General features: G+C 50.7%; 2 protein-coding genes across 16 annotated transcripts in view; both read left to right on the top strand.

The window, feature by feature from the left end:
• ELN (elastin) overlaps positions 1 to 2,488 on the top strand; it is a 60,536-nt gene extending 58,048 nt beyond the window's left edge. For all 14 annotated transcript variants that reach the window (XM_083479255.1, XM_083479263.1, XM_083479254.1 and 11 more), the window contains 3 exons: positions 400 to 429; positions 533 to 562; positions 1,675 to 2,488. In XM_083479255.1, the coding sequence (XP_083335381.1) occupies positions 400 to 429; positions 533 to 562; positions 1,675 to 1,691 (77 nt within the window). In that variant the 3' untranslated portion in view covers positions 1,692 to 2,488. The remainder of the gene's footprint in view (positions 1 to 399; positions 430 to 532; positions 563 to 1,674) is intronic.
• A 5,263-nt stretch (positions 2,489 to 7,751) lies between these two features.
• LIMK1 (LIM domain kinase 1) overlaps positions 7,752 to 17,381 on the top strand; it is a 37,141-nt gene continuing 27,511 nt past the window's right edge. Inside the window, exons 1-2 of one of the 2 annotated variants that reach the window (XM_083479291.1) lie at positions 7,752 to 8,175; positions 10,259 to 10,355. In XM_083479291.1, coding sequence (XP_083335417.1) covers positions 8,118 to 8,175; positions 10,259 to 10,355 — 155 coding nt within the window. In that variant the 5' untranslated portion in view covers positions 7,752 to 8,117. Of the gene's footprint in view, positions 8,176 to 10,258; positions 10,356 to 13,439; positions 13,678 to 17,381 lie in introns of those variants that run through there. The other variant, XM_083479290.1, reaches the window with a different exon arrangement.

Raw genomic sequence — 17,381 nt, 5'->3', positions numbered from 1 at the left:
ACACCTCCTTAGGGGTTTCTCATATCAGGCACCTGGCTGGCCACTGTGAGAAGGAGGTGCTGGACCAGATGGGCTTCCTTTGGCCTGATCCAGCTACAGGGCTCTTTGTATGTTCTTATGCTTAGAGATAAGAGTCCCATACTAATGATCTGAATACAAGGAAATATAACAAGATGCTTAGGTGTTTCCATAGAATCCTGGAACAGTACAGTCATCTAGTCAAGCCCCCTGCTTGTTTCCCCATCAGTTTCCCCGCTTCTCTTTGGCTGAGGCCCACTGTGACCTTTGCCATGCACCCCTCACCCAAACACACACACACAGTTCAGAATGTGGGGTGGGAGGGGGCTGCTGGCTGCTCTGTGTGGCTAACCAGTTTTCCTGCCTGGTTTGGGCTTGCAGGTGGAGTCCCTGGCCAGCTGGGCTATGGTGGTAAGTGCATTGCTTTCTGCTGGCCGGCTGGGTGGGGGGTCAAGGGTGAATCCAGGAGATCTTGAGTGACCTCACCCCATGTTTCTCCCTTGCTTCTCCACAGGCAAACCTCCCAAGCCGTACGGCTACAGAGGTAAGTCGCACCCCAACCCAGAAGCAGTCCACTTTCAAACTGTTTCTGTCTTGTTCCAAGAGCCTCCAGGTTCAAAGGCAGTCTACCTCTGAGTGCCAGGCTCTAGCTTAGTGCCAGGGTGGGGTGGGGAGAGCTTCTTCCCATCAGGCCTCGCCTGTACGGGGAGGGTCTCATGGGCTGCTAATGGGAACAGGAGGTCGAAGGGCAAATTCTCTTGGTCTGGCTGTTTTTGCAAAGGGGCCAAGAAAATGGCCACCAATCACATTATGTTTGTGGACTTAAATGATGACAGCAAGTACCAACAGGTTCACTTGCCTGAATTCCGCCCCAAGCTGAGAATCAGCACACAAATGGACACAATTTGGAGTGCTGTTTTCCAGTCCACCGGAATCTTCCACTATCCCTACCTGTGAGCCACCCATGAAAAATACCCCCCAGACACACAGTGTCCTCCTCCTATTGTTGTTGTATTTTATTTTAATGTGTTTATCATGCCTTTCTCCGAAGGTGGGATTCAGGGTGGCTTGCAGCATTATTATTTTTTCAAAAAATTATAAATTACAGGGTAATAAAAGCAAAGTAGTTTTAGAACCAGCAACTGAAATACAGTTTGCCCTGACAGCAGCCCAGAAGATGGTTAAATAAGGACACCACTGGTAGCAAAGGAGCTAGTCCATATGAACCCATCCACCAGTTTTGGTGTGCTCCAGGTGCCTCAAGGCCAGCCCACCCACGAGGCAGGGTGAAATGGAAGCCCCCGAGGCATCACCCCCACAGATGTCCTTTAATGCCATCAACCCAGTCCTGTGGAACTCTCCACCACTGGAGTTTCAGCAAGCGCTGAACGCTTTTCAATTCCGCCAAACCTAGTGAGGCAATTCAGAACACATCCTCCCACAATGTCTGTTTTAAACTTTTTGAATGGTTTTATGCTTTCATTGCTGTAAGCCGCTTTGACATATATATTTTTCTGATGTTGCAGTATACTGGTAATATTATTATTACTATTTTTACAAATAAATAATACAAATAGTTCAAATGCAGCTGGGATGTGAGTAAGGCATGTGTCACCGCTGATGGTCTTCCTCTTCTCCTCTCCCCACACCTTGCAGGCCGCAAGAGGAAGTAGCCCTGACAGACTGCCTACCATTCACCTCATGAACTTTGGTGCTACTGCCTGGTCTCGAATGTACCCCCTCACCCCGAGAAAAGCAGATTCCACCACCACCGCCATCGTCACCGCCGCCCTGTGCCTTTTTGCCCCACAGACCCCAAACAGCCCTCCTCCCTCTCTCACTGGTGCTACACCCAGCCGTCCACTTCCTGGGCGGTGGGGGGCCTCTTTGGTGCTGCGGCCGAGGAGGGCCGCTTTCGGAGGAGGGGGGGAAGATGCCCGAGCACTTTAGCCCACTCCTGAGCCCTGTGCGGGGGGGTCAGTAGTCACACTGGCCAGTTGGCCCCACTCCCTTTCCCAGTCTCCGCCCCCTCTCTCTCTCTCCAGGCTCCAGTTTTTCTGGGGGGAGAATGCCACTGGGTTGCCAGGGAGCCCCTCCCCTGGCACACTGCCTGCGTATCGGCAGGGGAGGGGGAGCAGGCCGGGCTGGGGGGTCGGTGCCAACAGGATTAACCTTAATCCTCCAGCTGCTGCCTGTCAAGGCCGCAGCGGATTAGCACAGCCCAGGCCACATCCGGCCTTTCAAGGAAGAGAGCCAGAGGCCACGCCGTCCAGGTCCGAGCAAAGAGGCCGTCCTGGGGGTCCCCCTCCCCTCCCCACGGGACCGTGGCTGACCTGCTCCACGACTCTTCATGTTTAATCACTTCGATGTAACTGGGATGGGACACTTTTTATAAAGAGGAACAGTAAACCGCTTTCCGGGAAAAAAAGAATTAAATAAAACCTGACTAATAAATAACTTTTTAAAGGAACATTTCTTGTGCTTTTTCCTCCTGGAGACGTACGGTCTGGAACCTACTTTCCCTTGAGCAACCCGAGCAAACACAAATTGAGTGTCTCTGAGCCTGTGCAGAGGGGCAAAGTGAGTGCATCTTGGCAGGTGTGGCTGTTTATTATTAGAAGCACAGAACCTAAGAGTTTTCTGGTTCAACTGTTTGCAGTGCATCATGGCTGAAGATGCCTGACAGGTGGCCATCCAGCCTCTGTGGGAAAACCTCCAATGATGGAAATTCCACCACCTTCCGAAAGAGCCCGTTCTACTGTCCAATAGCTCTTAACACCAAACTGTTCTTCCCAGTGCTATTTTTCTAGAAAAAGAGGTACTCAAACTCACCATGAATGCCACCCTTATATTGGCAATGGTGTTCACCTAATAGGTGCCAGAACTAGGCGATATATTGTGCAAAACCAGTGTGAAGTCCATATCGTGATATTAGTTTCATCATTTTTGACCTGGCAATATATCATGAATCATGATGCATGCATGTGTATGTGGTGATATATCACAATGTTGAAAACCAGATATCACCCAGCCCTATCCAAAATCGAGTTTCAGTGAGTTCTGGCCAAAAAAGGGGGCCCTGGTTCTTCCTACTGTTTATTCAAAATCTCCTTTCTGGTAATTTGAATCCATTGATTCCAGTCCTCCCCTCCAGAGCAGCAGCAAACCAACTCGCTCCTTCTTCCATGTGGAAGCTCTTCAGATCTTTGAAAATAGTTCTCATACCATCCCTCAATTTGATAGATAGTAGTGGGATGCACACTTGGAAATGGATCCTATAGCTTGTATTTTAACAGGGAGAAATGTAAAGTATTGCACTTGGGCAAAACAAATGAGAGGCACAAATACAAGATGGGTGACACCTGGCTTGAGAGCAGTACATGTGAAAAGGATCTAGGAGTCTTGGTTGACCACAAACTTGACATGAGCCAACAGTGTGACGCGGCAGCTAAAAAAGCCAATGCAATTCTGGGCTGCATCAATGGGAGTATAGCATCTAGATCAAGGGAAGTAATAGTGCCACTGTATTCTGCTCTGGTCAGACCTCACCTGGAGTACTGTGTCCAGTTCTGGGCACCACAGTTCAAGAAGGACACTGACAAACTGGAACGTGTCCAGAGGAGGGCAACCAAAATGGTCAAAGGCCTGGAAACGATGCCTTATGAGGAACGGCTAAGGGAGCTGGGCATGTTTAGCCTGGAGAAGAGGAGGTTAAGGGGTGATATGATAGCCATGTTCAAATATATAAAAGGATGTCACATAGAGGAGGGAGAAAGGTTGTTTTCTGCTGCTCCAGAGAAGCGGACACGGAGCAATGGATCCAAACTACAAGGAAGAAGATTCCACCTAAACATTAGGAAGAACTTCCTGACAGTAAGAGCTGTCCAACAGTGGGATTTGCTGCCAAGGAGTGTGGTGGAGTCTCCTACTTTGGAGGTCTCTAAGCAGAGGCTTGACAACCATATGTCAGGAGTGCTCTGATGGTGTTTCCTGCTTGGCAGGGGGTTGGACTCGATGGCCCTTGTGATCTCTTCCAACTCTATGATTCTATGATCCTATAGCTTAGGGGGAGGAGTTGGGCTGTAGGGCTCATTAAAGATCCAGAGGTGAACTTGCTAGAGTGGAGCAAAGCACTTTGCAACCAGCAGTTCAGCTCCTTTGCAGCCTGATGAGGAGCTGAGCTGTTTCCATGGGAGTCATGCAACTTTTATTGCAGAATGCCCAGCAATGGGGCAACTTCTGTAAGCAAAGACACTACTGAGAAAATGATGGTGTTGGTTTGGTTTTATAAATACATTTTATTGAATTTCACACCTATAAGCCATCTCAAACAATAAAAAACACTACCAGGGGGGGGGGGGAGAGAGACAGTAGAAATCGGAGAAACTGTAAATGAAGAATTAATTCTCCTGGAAAATATTGCAGAGGAACTGTTTTGGATTGTCATTATACTAGGACCGTTATATTTAAATGTAATATTTTTCTTTCCCTAGTCATAAAACCCACAGGTGAATAAATGCATCTGGTGGAGACGAACTATGTTACTCCATGCTTGCAAATAGAATAAAATCATAAAATCGTACCTTACTGCCAAAAACGAATCTGCAGGGATCCTGCAGCACCTGTGTGAATTTCACAAGGAAATATCAGTGTTTGTGGTGCAAGTGAACTGAAAATAGGCAGGAAATCAACACTGAGGAGGGGCGAGAACATCGGGAATCATCGGGAAGCGGAACTGAAATTTCTACAGACCATGTCCTAATGCCATACAAAGCTATGCTAGGGTCGCATTTTGAACATTGTGTGAAATTCCGGCCACCTCACCTAAAAACGGATATTGCAGAATTGGAAAAGGTTTAGAAAGCAACAACCAAAATGATCAAGGGGGCTGAAGGAGAAAGCTTGTGGCATTTGAGGCTTTTTAGTTAAGAGAAAAGGCAAGTAAGAAGCGACGTGATAGAGGTTATAAAATTATGCATGGCATAGGAAAAGTGGATGGGGAAAAGTTTTTCTTCCTCTCTCTCATAGCACTAGAAGTCATGGACATCCAATGAAGCTGGATTGGAGATTCAGAGCAGACGTAAGGAAGTCCTTCTTCAGGCAACTTGCTCCCACAGGAGGTAGTGATGGCCCCCAGCCTGGATGGCTTTAACAGAGGATGGGGCAATTTCATGGAGGATAAGAAGACTATTGATGGCTTCTGGCCATGATAGATATGCTCTGCCTCTGCAGTTGGAGGTAGCAATGCTTCTGAATACCAGTTGCTAGAAACCAGAGGAGAGGAAAGGAGAGGAGAGGGATCCTGTGCTTTGGTCCTGCTTGCGAGTTTCCCAGTGAAGCATCTGGGGTGGTCACTTTGAGAAGAAGATGCTGGACTAGAAGGGCTGTTGGCCGAACCAGCAGACTCCTCTTATGTTCTTAATGGAAGCTAGCCAGCGCTTCTGGTGGAAAATAATAATAATAATACAACACATCAAAAGAATCTCAATATAGCCATATGCACAATTGTCCCAAGACTCCTTTTTGCCAAGTATTGGCAAAGTTGTTCTGTACACTGGCAATGTGTGCAGGGGAGGAAAGGAGACACATACACAAATAAGCTGAAGGAATTGAAGGCCGTCACTGCTTGCTGCTCTGTACAAATTCAGAAAGGCAGAAGTACAACAGAACAAGAGGAGATCCTGAATGCATCAGTCAAGCACTCTAAGAAGTGGATCAGGCCATTTAGACCGGCACCCTGTTCTCAGTTGGTGACCCGGTGGCCATTGTGGGAAACCCACAAGCAGGATTCATGCACGAGAGCACTCTGGCCCCGCCTGGCTTCCAGCAGCTGGTATTCAGAAGCATTGTTGCCTCTGACTGTGGAGGCAGAGCCATTGTGGCTACTACCCATCGATAGCCTTTTCCTCCATAAATGGCTGCGCATTAGCAACCAGAAAATAGACAGCAGATAAGAACCTAAGAGGTTGCTGGATCAGGCCAATGACCCATCAAGCCCAGTTTCCTTTTCATATAATTGTTGAGCTAGGGTTATCCAAGTCCATCCCTCTGCAATGCTGGAATCTCAACACGTAGTTCCCCATCCAATTTGAAACCAGACCAGACCCTGCTTAGCTTTGCAAATCTGCCAGCAGTTTTAGAGGCCAAGCGATGTCCCAAGGGATAGGCCGCAAGCAGGATTCAGGTATAAAGGGACTCCCCCTCGCGCCACCATGGCGTCCGGCAACTGGTATTGATAAGTCTTGCTTCCTCCCACTGGCTAGAGGGACTGGTAGTCTGAAAGCAGTCCTTGGTTGGTAACCATGAGGACTGGAGTCTTAACCCAGTGGCAGGAGAACATCTGTCCCAGGTTCAATCCCAGGTGGCATCTCCAGGTAGAGACTCCCACTTTGGAGAGAGCTGCTGCTGGTCAGTGTCCACCATACTGGGCTGGACTGCTGGTCTGACACAGGATAAGGCAACTTCCTACTGTTATGAGTTTATGAGTTTCAGACTCCTACCCACCCGTTACAAGTTTCTGGATGCCAGACACTGAACTTCTGGATTCAGTAAATGTTAAAATATAAACTAAGCCAGTTTCCTGATCGGGAAATCACCTGGGATGATGGAGAACAAAAGCCATTAGGAAAACCAAATGCAAGGGGCCTCAGCTCAGAGTTAGTTGGGAAGACAAAGAGTCTGAAGTAGAGTTGACTGTGATCTGACCTAAGTTGCAGACTAGAAAAAGTGGCCGGCTGGAAAAGGCAGAGAGTCAGAGCACAATGGCTGATGTCTGTTTGAATCCAGAGAAGCAAGAGTCTTTTAGGGTGTTAATGCTGGGAACTGCTGCATCGTAGGCTCAGGTTGCATATACAGTGGTACCTCGGGTTAAGTACTTAATTCATTCTGGAGGTCCGTTGTTAACCTCAAACTGTTCTGCACCACTTTAGCTAATGGGGCCTCCTGCTGCCGCCGTGCTGCTGGAGCACGATTTCTGTTCTCATCCTGAAGCAAAGTTCTTAACCTGAGGTACTACTTCTGGGTTAGCGGAGTCTCTAACCTGAAGCATATGTAACCCGAGGTACCACTGTATGTGTAAATAAACTATGTATCATAAAAATACCTGAGTCCCCGCTATGCCTCATTTTTAAAAGGAAACATGTAGGGGTGAATTTTCGTATTTCAAATTTTTAGTGGCGCCCTCTGCAAGGCCAAAATCTGATGTCCCCTGCCTCTTGCCTTCCGTTCTGTGCGCTATGTCACAGTTGTGGCACCCTGTGGTGTCCCCTCGGCTCGGCGCCCAGTGCAGGCGAACCTAAATCTGGCTGTGAAAACATGGACCCTTGGTAAAGGTGCCTGGAACCCAATAGCGTCTCGCACAGCTCAGAGATTGGGGTGGCACACAACAATACGTTTTCCTCTTCCCTGCACTACCCCCTCGCCTTTTGTCTGCAGATGCCCCTGGGCGCTCTGCACATACTCAGGGGCCCCTTCTCCATCCCCTCCTGAAACCCTGGAAAGAGCGGCTGCCAGTCAGCTGTGGACCATCACAGCTTAGCTGTGGTCTGACACGAGATCATACATTTCTCTTCACACACCCCCGTCGGTTTTATCTGCCGTTGCCCCCGGACCCTCTGCGCGCACTCAGGGCTTCCCTCACCATCCCCTCCCTTTCCGTCAGCTTCGCTTCCCAGGGAGCGCGCGGCGGCGGCGTGTGTGTGTGTGTGTGCGCGCGCGCGTGTCCGGTTCTGGCTGGCTGGCAGCATCCCTGCCGGGACTCCGCTTCTTCTAGCCCCCCGCCCCGTCCAAGCGAGAGGGGAGGCGCCTGGCCTTGCATCGCCTTGCAGCGCACGTTGCATTATAGCTGGAGACGGGCGGAGTAAGGGGGGTCCCTCTGGCTGGCTGGCTGGCTCCTCTTTGGACCCGCCTCCCTCCTCCTCCTCCTCCTCACCCCCCGCCCCATTTTCCCAGGGCTGCCGCGCAGTCGGCCCGGGCGAGTCCGCAGCCGGCGCAACCAAGCAGCCCGCCCTGCCCCCTTCGCCGCCCGGCAAGCGCAGGGAGGAGACGCCGACGCCGACGCTGCTGCCGCCCGAGCCGGGGGGGTCTGGCGCGGCGTCCGCATGAGGCTGATGCTCCTGTGCTGCACCTGGAGAGACGAGCCCATGGGAGAGGACGAAGGTGGGTCCTGGAAGAGAGCCCTCCCCGCCCCCACTCCACGTCGCCCCTCACCCGGCCTCTGGCCGGCCTCCTGGGGCGCGGTGGGGACGGAGTGGGGTGGCGTTCAGGGCTCCTCCGCCCCTCCCCTGCTTGACCTTGAGCCCTACAGGGGGTGGGAGAGAGAGAGAGAGAGAGAAACGTCCGGGCCGCCCCCTTGCTGCATTGCACGCGTGGCAGGCATTCACACGTGCAAGAGGCCGGGAGGGGTGGGGGCGAAAGGAGCGATCTACTTCACGCGCGTGGGGCTTGTGGAGTGGTCCTCGGAAGGTTGGGAGAGGCCCCCAAGGCCTACTTAGCCCCTTCACTCGCCTTAAGGGGCGTGCGCAGACTAACTGGGAGCGCGTCTCTGAGCACGTGCAGAGCGCGTTTCCTCTCTCCCCACCTCCAGCCCGTTGTCTCTGCGCTTTCAACTCACCCCAGGAGGCGGGGGGCGGGGAGGTTAATCCGGTGCCCATCCGGTGGGTGCTGTCCAGGGTGCTGTTTCTCCCGACCTCCTGCCGCAGGCAAGGGAGTCTCGTCTGACCGGAATGCAAGAAAGTGGGGTTTGGATAAAAGACTTCGGGGTAGACTCTAGGATCCATGCTTTCCCCCTTCTTTTTGCAAATATTTTCGCTACTTTACTGAAAGTTGAGGATTCATAGAGCCTTTCCTGAGTGTGGGAATTCTCCTTTTGCAAACGGGTGGAACAGGATAGGGTGAATAAAATGCTCTTTCACAGCAGGAAAAAGGGTGTCCCACTCGCCCCACAAATCCTATCATCTTTCTGATCCCCATAACCCCAATGGCACCTGGGCCCAGAAGAGGGTGGGCATGCTGTGGTTACAAAGTAAAAAGAAAAAAGAAAGCACCCTCTGTGCATGCTCCAGGACACTTTTGCTCCCCTGTAATTGTTACAGCATGGAGGCCTGCTACTGAAAACAGGTTCAGAGTCTGGGTGCAAGGAAAAATTTATTCCCCCCCCCATTCTGTTCCCCATTTCTAGGGATGCCTCCCCAGTTTCCCTGCCACTCCTCTCCACACCCCCAATCTATGGGGGTGAAGTAGGGGACAGTCCTGCTGTTATATAAACAGGAGATCGATCTGTGGCCACCAGCCATGGGAAAGGAGGTCATAGGGCTAGCCTCAGCTAGGGGCCTCTGGGCATTCGTGAGCAGCTGGGTGCAGGAGAATTGCCATTATGCCCCCATGCCCCCTCTCAGAGTTAACAGGGATGAGGCTCCTGGTGGAGCCATGCTTCAGGTTCGGATTACGGAAGTTATTCTGCATGTTCTCAGAGGAACCCTTGTTCATTCAATGTGAGTGCTGCTTTTCTTTGAGCACTGCTTCAAACAAATCTATTCTGGGGGGGGGGGGCACAAGAGGATGAGGTGCATTCTGGGGGAGAGAGAGAAATCACCCACAGCCCCTCTGGAGTCTTGGGGTGCCTCTGCACTATACATTTAAATCAGCGTCATGCAACTTTAAACAGTCATTCCTTTCCCCCCAAAAAATCCTGGGAAGTGTAGTTTGTTGTGGGTGCTGAGGGTTTTTAGGGGACCCCTTATTCCCCTCCCCAAACTGCAAATCCCAGAGTGGTTTGACAGTCAATCCCTGTTCCCAGGGCTAATAGGGGTATTTCTAAAAGCAACTCAACATCCTTAGCAAACCATGGTTCCCAAGATTCTTCGGGAGAAGTCATGCCTATTTAAAGTGGTCTTGGGCTGCTTTAAATATGCATTGACTCCCTCCTTCCTCTCTGAGGTCACACCACATATCCAACATGCACTGAAAGCCTGTTTGGCTTCCCAGGACCTGTAGTTTGTTAAGGGCTCTGGGAACTGTAGCTCCTCAAGGCTGAAACTGCCGTCCCCAGAATTCCTTCGGGGAAAGCCATTCCGGTTTGAAGTGGTACAATACCACTTTAAAAGTGTCATGCAGACAACAGCCCTGTTTGCTAGGCCTACATCTGGTTTTGGGCAAAAACTGAAATCCTGCAGTGAGAGCCCAGGCTGTGCTGGTGATACCCCTCCACTCAACCTGCCCCCACTTCTGTTTTCCTCTCCAGGAAGCGACCTGCCAATATGCGCCAGCTGCAGCCACAATATCTACGACGGCCAGTATCTGCAGGCCCTCAACGCGGACTGGCACACCGACTGCTTCAGGTAGGACCGCTCTGGTAGGGCGGCTGTCACCAGTAGGGTGGGAAGGGGGAGCCAGCATCCTTCTAGCTGCTTTTCTGAACTGCCATCTCCCATCAGGCCCTGCCAGGAGGGTCGAAGGTCAAGGACGATGGGAGTTGTAGTCCTGCAAGCTAAGGGAAGGACTATAGCTCAGGGATGGAACACTTGCTTTGAGTGCAGAAGGCCCCAGGTTCAATCCCCAATGGTGAGAGATTCTTCTGTCTGAAATCCTGGCGATCTGCTGCCAGTCAGTGTAGACAGTATTGGGCTAGATAGACCAGTGGTCTGACTTCCTGTGTTCCGATCTGGAGAACCACAGTTTCAGAAAGCAGTGAAGGGGTTATTAGAGCAAGGAAAAGTTTCAAGATCTGGGGCGTTTTCTTTAGAAAGTGGTAGTGTTGGATTAGGACCTGAGAGAGGCCAGGGTTCAAATCCCCACTAGGTCATGAAGCTCCCCACTAGGTCATGACTTTGGATCTGTCGCTGCCTCTTGGCTTGGCCTACCTCACAGGGTTGTTGTGGCCAGGAGAACCTGGGAGGAAAAAAGGTGGGCTATAAATGCAATAAACAAATAAATAGCTTGGCTTTCCATGGTGTGCAAACTAGGCCAGAGCTACATCTTAAGAGAGGCAGTGTTATCAGACTAGGACATGGGAGACCTGGGTTCAAATCCCCACTCGGTCACAAAGTTCACTGGGTGACCTTGGAGGCCAGTCACTGCCTCTCAGCCTTACAGGGTTGTTGTGGGAATTAATTGAGGGGGGAGGGGAGAACCACGTCCACCACTCTGAGCTCCTTGGAGAAAAAGGAGAAATGCTAGGAAATTCAGGGCAGACATAAGAAAGTCCTTCTTAATGCAATGCATAGTTAAATGATGGAACTCACTGCCGCAGGAGTCAGTGATGTCCACCGGCTTGGATGGTTTTAAAAGAGGACTGGACAGAGGGGCTGTTGATGGTTATTAGCTACAATGGCTATGGTCTGCCTCTGAATCCTACTTCCTGGGGATCCCAAGTGGGGAGAGGGTTGCTCTGGCGCTCAGGTCCTGATTATGGGCTTCCTGGAAGAGATGTCCGGTTGGTCACTGTGAGGACTGGATGCTGGACTAGAAATCGGCTTCTTTTCGACTGAGCCATCCCAGGACTCTTCCTATGTTCACTGTTGCTTATTGGGCCAGAAAGGAAGTGCCCCCACCCTTAGAATATTCTTTAGCACGGGTTGGTGTGAGCAACGAGATCCAGTGCTCTCCTGCCAAGGAGGCTCGTGGCCTGGCCCTGGGACAGCTTGAGCAGCTCCTTCTGCACCAAAGAATCATGCAAACCTAGAATTGTAGAGTTGGAAGGGCATCTAGCCCAACTTCTGCAATGCAGGAATCGCAGCTAAAGAGTCCCTGACTGATCGCCGTCGAGCCTCTTGAAAATCCTCCAGTGACGGAGAATCCACTGCTGTGGAAGGAGAATCCTCCACCGTGGAACAGATCCTATGGTCAGAAAGTTGTTCCTTGTCAGAATCTCCTTTCTTGCCATTTGAATCCTTTGGTTCGGGTCCAGCCCTCTGGAGCAGCAGAACAGAAGCTGGCTCCATCTTCCCAGTGAGAGTCCTTCAGGTATTTGAAGATGGCTATCATATCACCTCTAAGTCTTTTCTTCTCCAGGCTAAATATAACCAATTCCCTCACCCATTCCTCAAAAGGCTTTGGGCCCTTGATATTCTCCATCACCCTCCTCTGCCCACCTTCCAGCTTGCCAATATCCTTCTTAAACTGCAGGGCCCTGAATTGCACGCCGCACTCCAGGTGGGGTCTGACCAAGGCAGATCTGGACACTAGACTTCTTCTGAAGATGCCTATCATAGAATTGTAGAGTTGGAAGGGACCCTGGCGACCATCAAGTCCCACAATGCAGGAATATGCAGCTGTCCCATACAGGGATCGAACCTGCAACCTTGGCATTATTAGCACCGTGCTCTAACCAGCTGAGCTATCCTGCTTGCACCTCTCGGTCTTCTCTTCTCCAGGCTAAACATACCCTCTCCCCTCCAGCATATGTTCCAGGTGCCTGGTGGGGAGGGGGCGAAAGACGAGAGCCACCTTCCTCCGCTGATCATCTGTTTCCCCAACAGCTTGGCTGCTCCATTCATTCTTGGCTTTACAGTTCCCCCCCTCCTCCTCCTTCTGGGCAGCCGTCAATATGGCTGGTGGCATCTGGCAAGCGCAGAGACTTGGCTCTCCTTCCAAGAGACACACTCCTCACACGTCCAGCTCGGAGCCGATTCCCTGGGCCCCGACCCTGGCTGCTTTGGGGTTGTGCGCTTTTAAAAGTCTGGCTGCCTCCCTCACCAAGCAGGGAATAAAATAGCTCTTCTCTCACACTGGAGTCTGCTTGGAAGAGTCTGGCTTGAGGACAAACGGGCGCGTCTGTGATCCATCTGAGGGCATGCATTTAAACTCCGGAACTTGCTCCCGCAGGACGCAGTGGGGAACACCAACCTGGATTCCTTTAAAAGACTAATTCATGGAGGAGAAGGCTACTAATCATGATAGCTATGCTCTGCCTCTGGGCTCTTCTTATGTCCTGATGGAACCTCCAGGCCCAGTGGCAGTCTATCTCTATTTCCAAGTTCTTAGAGGCATTTAGCTATTGAGGGAACAGGGTGCTGTGCCAGATGTGTCTTTGGCCTGATCCATCAGGCTCTTCTCACGTTCTTACAGCTCTTGCATGCTGGGGAGATGCCCAGGTGTCAGTGCTCCCCCCACCAGCTAGCGGGGCACGGAGGTGGGTGGAAATTGCATGTGTCCTCTGAGGTGGACAATGCGCAGGCTGGCTCGATGATGCAAGAGGCGGTGCAGAGAGAGGCCTGCGCTCCGGCCTCCCAGCTGTGGCAAGAACACATCTGCGCAGGGCTGTTGACAAAGATAGCTACGTGACTCCCAGGGGGGCGGCTGAGAGAGAGGCCCGATGCTGCGTGGAGGCGGCAGTCACAGAGGAAGTTCCCCTCCTTGTGATTACAGAACAACTTCCTGCCCTGGGGCTGGGCTGGCTGGAGTCAGCTTCCGAGGCAGAACAGAGCAGAGCAGAGCGGAGCAAATTGCAATGGCAGTGAGGAGCTACTCTTCGGGGTCAGAGCTGGCGAACTCGGGGGCTTATCTCGGGGGCCGGGCTCAGCCCCTGGCTGCCCAGGGCAGGCAGGGAAGGGTGTGCCTCTGCCCACGTTCGAGGCACCAGCAGTGGGCAGGTGCCAAGGAGGAGACCCCATTGCTGGCTGCCGTGCTCAAGAGCAACCACTTTCTGACAGCAGGAGCCAAGTAAGTCTCCGCCGGAAATGATGAAATGCAGGATTTGAACTCAGAGTTGGCAGGAGATAAAAGCTGACTAGCTGGGCCAGGCGCTGGGTTGGGTTGGTTCAGTGCACTGCCTCCGACTGTGGTCAGTTGGCGCCTCTGGAAAGCTTCCCAGTACAGTGGACGCTCGGGTTGCGAACATGATCCGTGCGGGATGCACGTTCGCAACCCGTAGTGTCCACAACCCTCAGTGACACATCTGTGCACGCGCGGGTTGTGATTTAGTGCTTCTGCACAGAAGTAACCCGTTCCAGTACTTCCGGGTTTCGGTGGTCCGTAACCTGAAAAACCGCAACCTGAAGCGTCTGTAACCCGAGGTATGACTGTAGTGCTCCTGTTGCCCTTTGGCTCTAAGCATCTGATATTGAAAGATACACTGCCTCTGAATGTGGAGGGTTTATTTAGCAGTCACAGGTGAGAACCGCTGACTAGGGTTGGGTGATATATTTATATATCCTCCAATTTGCAATCCTTGGCATAGAACAAGCGGAAATGTGGACAAGCCCAAAGAGGTGACATGGTAGAAGTTTATAAAAGGACACCTGGCATGATGAAGGTGGCTCAGGTGGTTAGAACGTGGTGTTAAAAATGCCAAGGTTGTGGGTTTGATCCCCGTATGGGCCAGCTGCATATTCCTGCATTGCAGGGGCTTGGGCAGAGGCCCCTCAAGGTCCCTTCCAACTCTGCAGTTCTATGATTCCATGGTGAAAGTGGATAGAGAGAAGTTTTTCTCCCTCTCTCATAACACTAGAACTCGTGGACATCCAATGAAGCTGCTGGATGATTTGGTACAGAGGAAAGAAAGTCCTTCTTCATGCTCTGCATAGTTAAACTGTGGAACTCCCTCCCACAGGGGGCAGTGATGGCCAACAACCTGGATGGCTTTAAAAGAGAATTAGGCACATTCATGGACGAGGAGAAGGCTCTTGAAGGCTACTAGCTATGGTAGCTATGCTCTGGCTCCACAGTCAGAGGCAATAATGCTTCTGAATACCAGTTTCTGGGAACTGCAGGAGGAAAGAGGCTCTTGTGCTCAAGTCCTGCTTGCTTCTCCATGGAGCATCTGGTTGGCCACTGTGAGAACAGGATGCTGGAGTAGCTGGGCCATTGGCCTGATCCACCAGGCTTTTCTGATGTTCCTGTTGTTCTTTGTCTCTAGCATCTGGTGTCCAAACTTACACTTCCTCTGAGCATGGAGGTTTGATTTAGTTGGCCGGGTTCTCCGTGGTATTAAAACTGTCTTTTAAAGCAAGAATGGAGGATCCCTGTTGGGCTTGTCTTTGCATTTGGTTTCTGAAGTTATAGGCAGCAATGCTTCTTTTGAATTGGTCAAGGGGGTGGGGCATGTCTGTTCGGCTCACTTGCACCTGGCATAAAGAGGTCCAGCAGGTTTCTGCATGGTTTCCAAAACCTGCTGTACATGGTTTGACCCGAGGCAAAAGGAAGGTGGAACAAATTTGTGTTGCACTCTGGGGTGTGAAATCCCATTCTGTTTTCTTCAGGCTGAGAACAAGGAGCTGCCAGCTCCTGGTTGCCTCATAGAAGCTTCTCAGTGCCAGCAAACTGGAAGAGTTTTGCAGCTTCTGATTCTATTTCCAGATCAGCGGCTACCACTTGCCAGCACGTGCCAGCGAAGGTCACCTTTCATTGTCCTTGGTGGAGAAAGAAAGGCAAGCTGGGCTCCTTTTGTCAACATCCTGTCTCGTATTATTAGGATCACTGGTCCTGGGCAAGGTGGAATTCTGAAGGAAATGGGAACAGGAGCAGAAAATGGCCAGTGTCTGCTGATTTGTTCCTTGTGTGGGACAGAAATCAGTCCAGTGAATGTTATCCACATTCACTGTTGTGGCTTTCAGTCTGCAAATGATATGTAATTGGTGGTGTTCCTCTCCCCTGTTTGCATTGGATTTCCTTTGCATCGAAACGAATAGTGCTGATTGATTGATTGATTGATTGATTGATTGATTGATTGATTGACCTACTATATATTTTGGAAAGTAGTTTGTCTGCCTGCCTGCCTGCCTGCCTGCCTGCTCTCTATGTGTTTGGACACGTCTTGGGATAATGTTTCCCCAGTGTGGCATGATAGTGCCTGAGATAGAGGAACATTTTTTCCATCTATGTTTGAATACCATCTGATGCCGTTTTGAATTGAGATACTGTTGTAGTAGTAGTAGTAGTAGTAGTAGTAGTAGTGGTTGTTGTTGACCTTTCCCCCCAAGGAGCTCAAGGTACCATGCATGATTCTTCCCCTCCTCATTCCAAAAGGAAGCCAAAACTCATTTTGGGTGGGTGTCCCACATTTAACCTCATTTAAACTTTAAACCTTTAAGAGGAAGCCCAGCCATCAGAGTCCATGGCTTGGGAGCAGACCCTTTTCCATTCACAGCGCCTGGTTTTGACTGTGCTTCCTTTTAAATGCTGATTTTCCTTGGTAGGTTTTTGGAAATCCCATTGAAACCCCAAATGGCTGAGCCTGGTGGGTTCTTTTCTGCATTAACCCCCAGGGCAGACTCTGAAAAGGGAAGTGACTAGGTTTGGTTCCTCTAGGTCAGGGTGGTCCAACTCTTCATACCAAGTGGGCCACAAGAGTACTTTGACACAGAACCTGTGAGCCACACACAGCCTGGGAGGGGGAGTGAGGCCCAAATTTTAGCTAAGGACCAAACGTGTTCAGGTATAATACCAGTCCATAATAAGAGATGGAGATCTGGGAAGAAGACTGGTCACTGTTGTCATAAAACTTATTCGACAAAAGGAAACCCAACAACTGAGAAAAATGTTGTTACATAATTAGATACGTAACTGGTGATGTCAAATTCCAGAGTGTGAGATGAGTGTCTTGGTTTTTTGCCAGAAGCTGAGCTGCAGTCAAATGAAAATGGCATGTGTGATGTACAGAGTCTTCCATGTGACTCTTAATGGAGGGAGCCCCCAGAAGCTTGCAAATTAAATTGTGTTTGAGAGGGAAGCAGCAAGGCGGCAAGGCAGATAAGAAGGAAGGGGAGACAAGAGAGAACTTCGAATGGCTGCAGTTTCATGTTTTCAAGCTTCCATTTTGTTGTGGGCAGCAATGAAGGGGCCTGAACTGTAGGCCTCACAGGAAAGGTGTTTGTTTGTTTGTTTTTAGTAGGAAGGAACCGAACATTTACTTGCTTGGAGCTATCTTCTGTGAGCTCATGAGTGCTTGCAATCCACTGGATTCTCATGGCATGCACATAATTTATTTACTGCATTGACACCCACCACATCCCTGTGAGGTAGGTCAGGCTGAGAGGCCGGGACAGAGCCCAAGCTTCTTGGCTGATGGGGGGATTTCAACCCTGGTCTTCTAGTTCCTAGCCTGACACTCTAGCCACTATGCCACACTGGATCTCCACACAGCCTTTTGAAAAATTATTTTACAGTGGTGCCTCGCAAGACGAAAAGAATCTGTTCTGTGATTCTCTTCGTCTAGCGGTTTTTTCGTCTTGCGAAGCAAGCCCATTGACGGATTAGCGGATTAGCGCTATTAGCGCTATTAGCGGCTTTTAGCGGCTTATCTGCTGATCGGATCAGCTGATAAGCGGCTTAGTGGCTTAGAAAAGGGGGGGGGAGGGGAAAAAACCAGCAGGAACTCGCAAGGCATTGTCGTCTTGCGAAGCAAGCCCATAGGAAATTCGTTTCGT

The sequence above is a fragment of the Podarcis liolepis genome (genome assembly GCF_965112155.1).
Source record: "Podarcis liolepis genome assembly, chromosome: 16".
NCBI classification, from domain to species: Eukaryota; Metazoa; Chordata; class Lepidosauria; order Squamata; family Lacertidae; genus Podarcis; species Podarcis liolepis.
The sequence above is the reverse complement of the archived record's forward strand: the minus strand, read 5'-3'. Positions and strand labels throughout refer to the sequence as shown.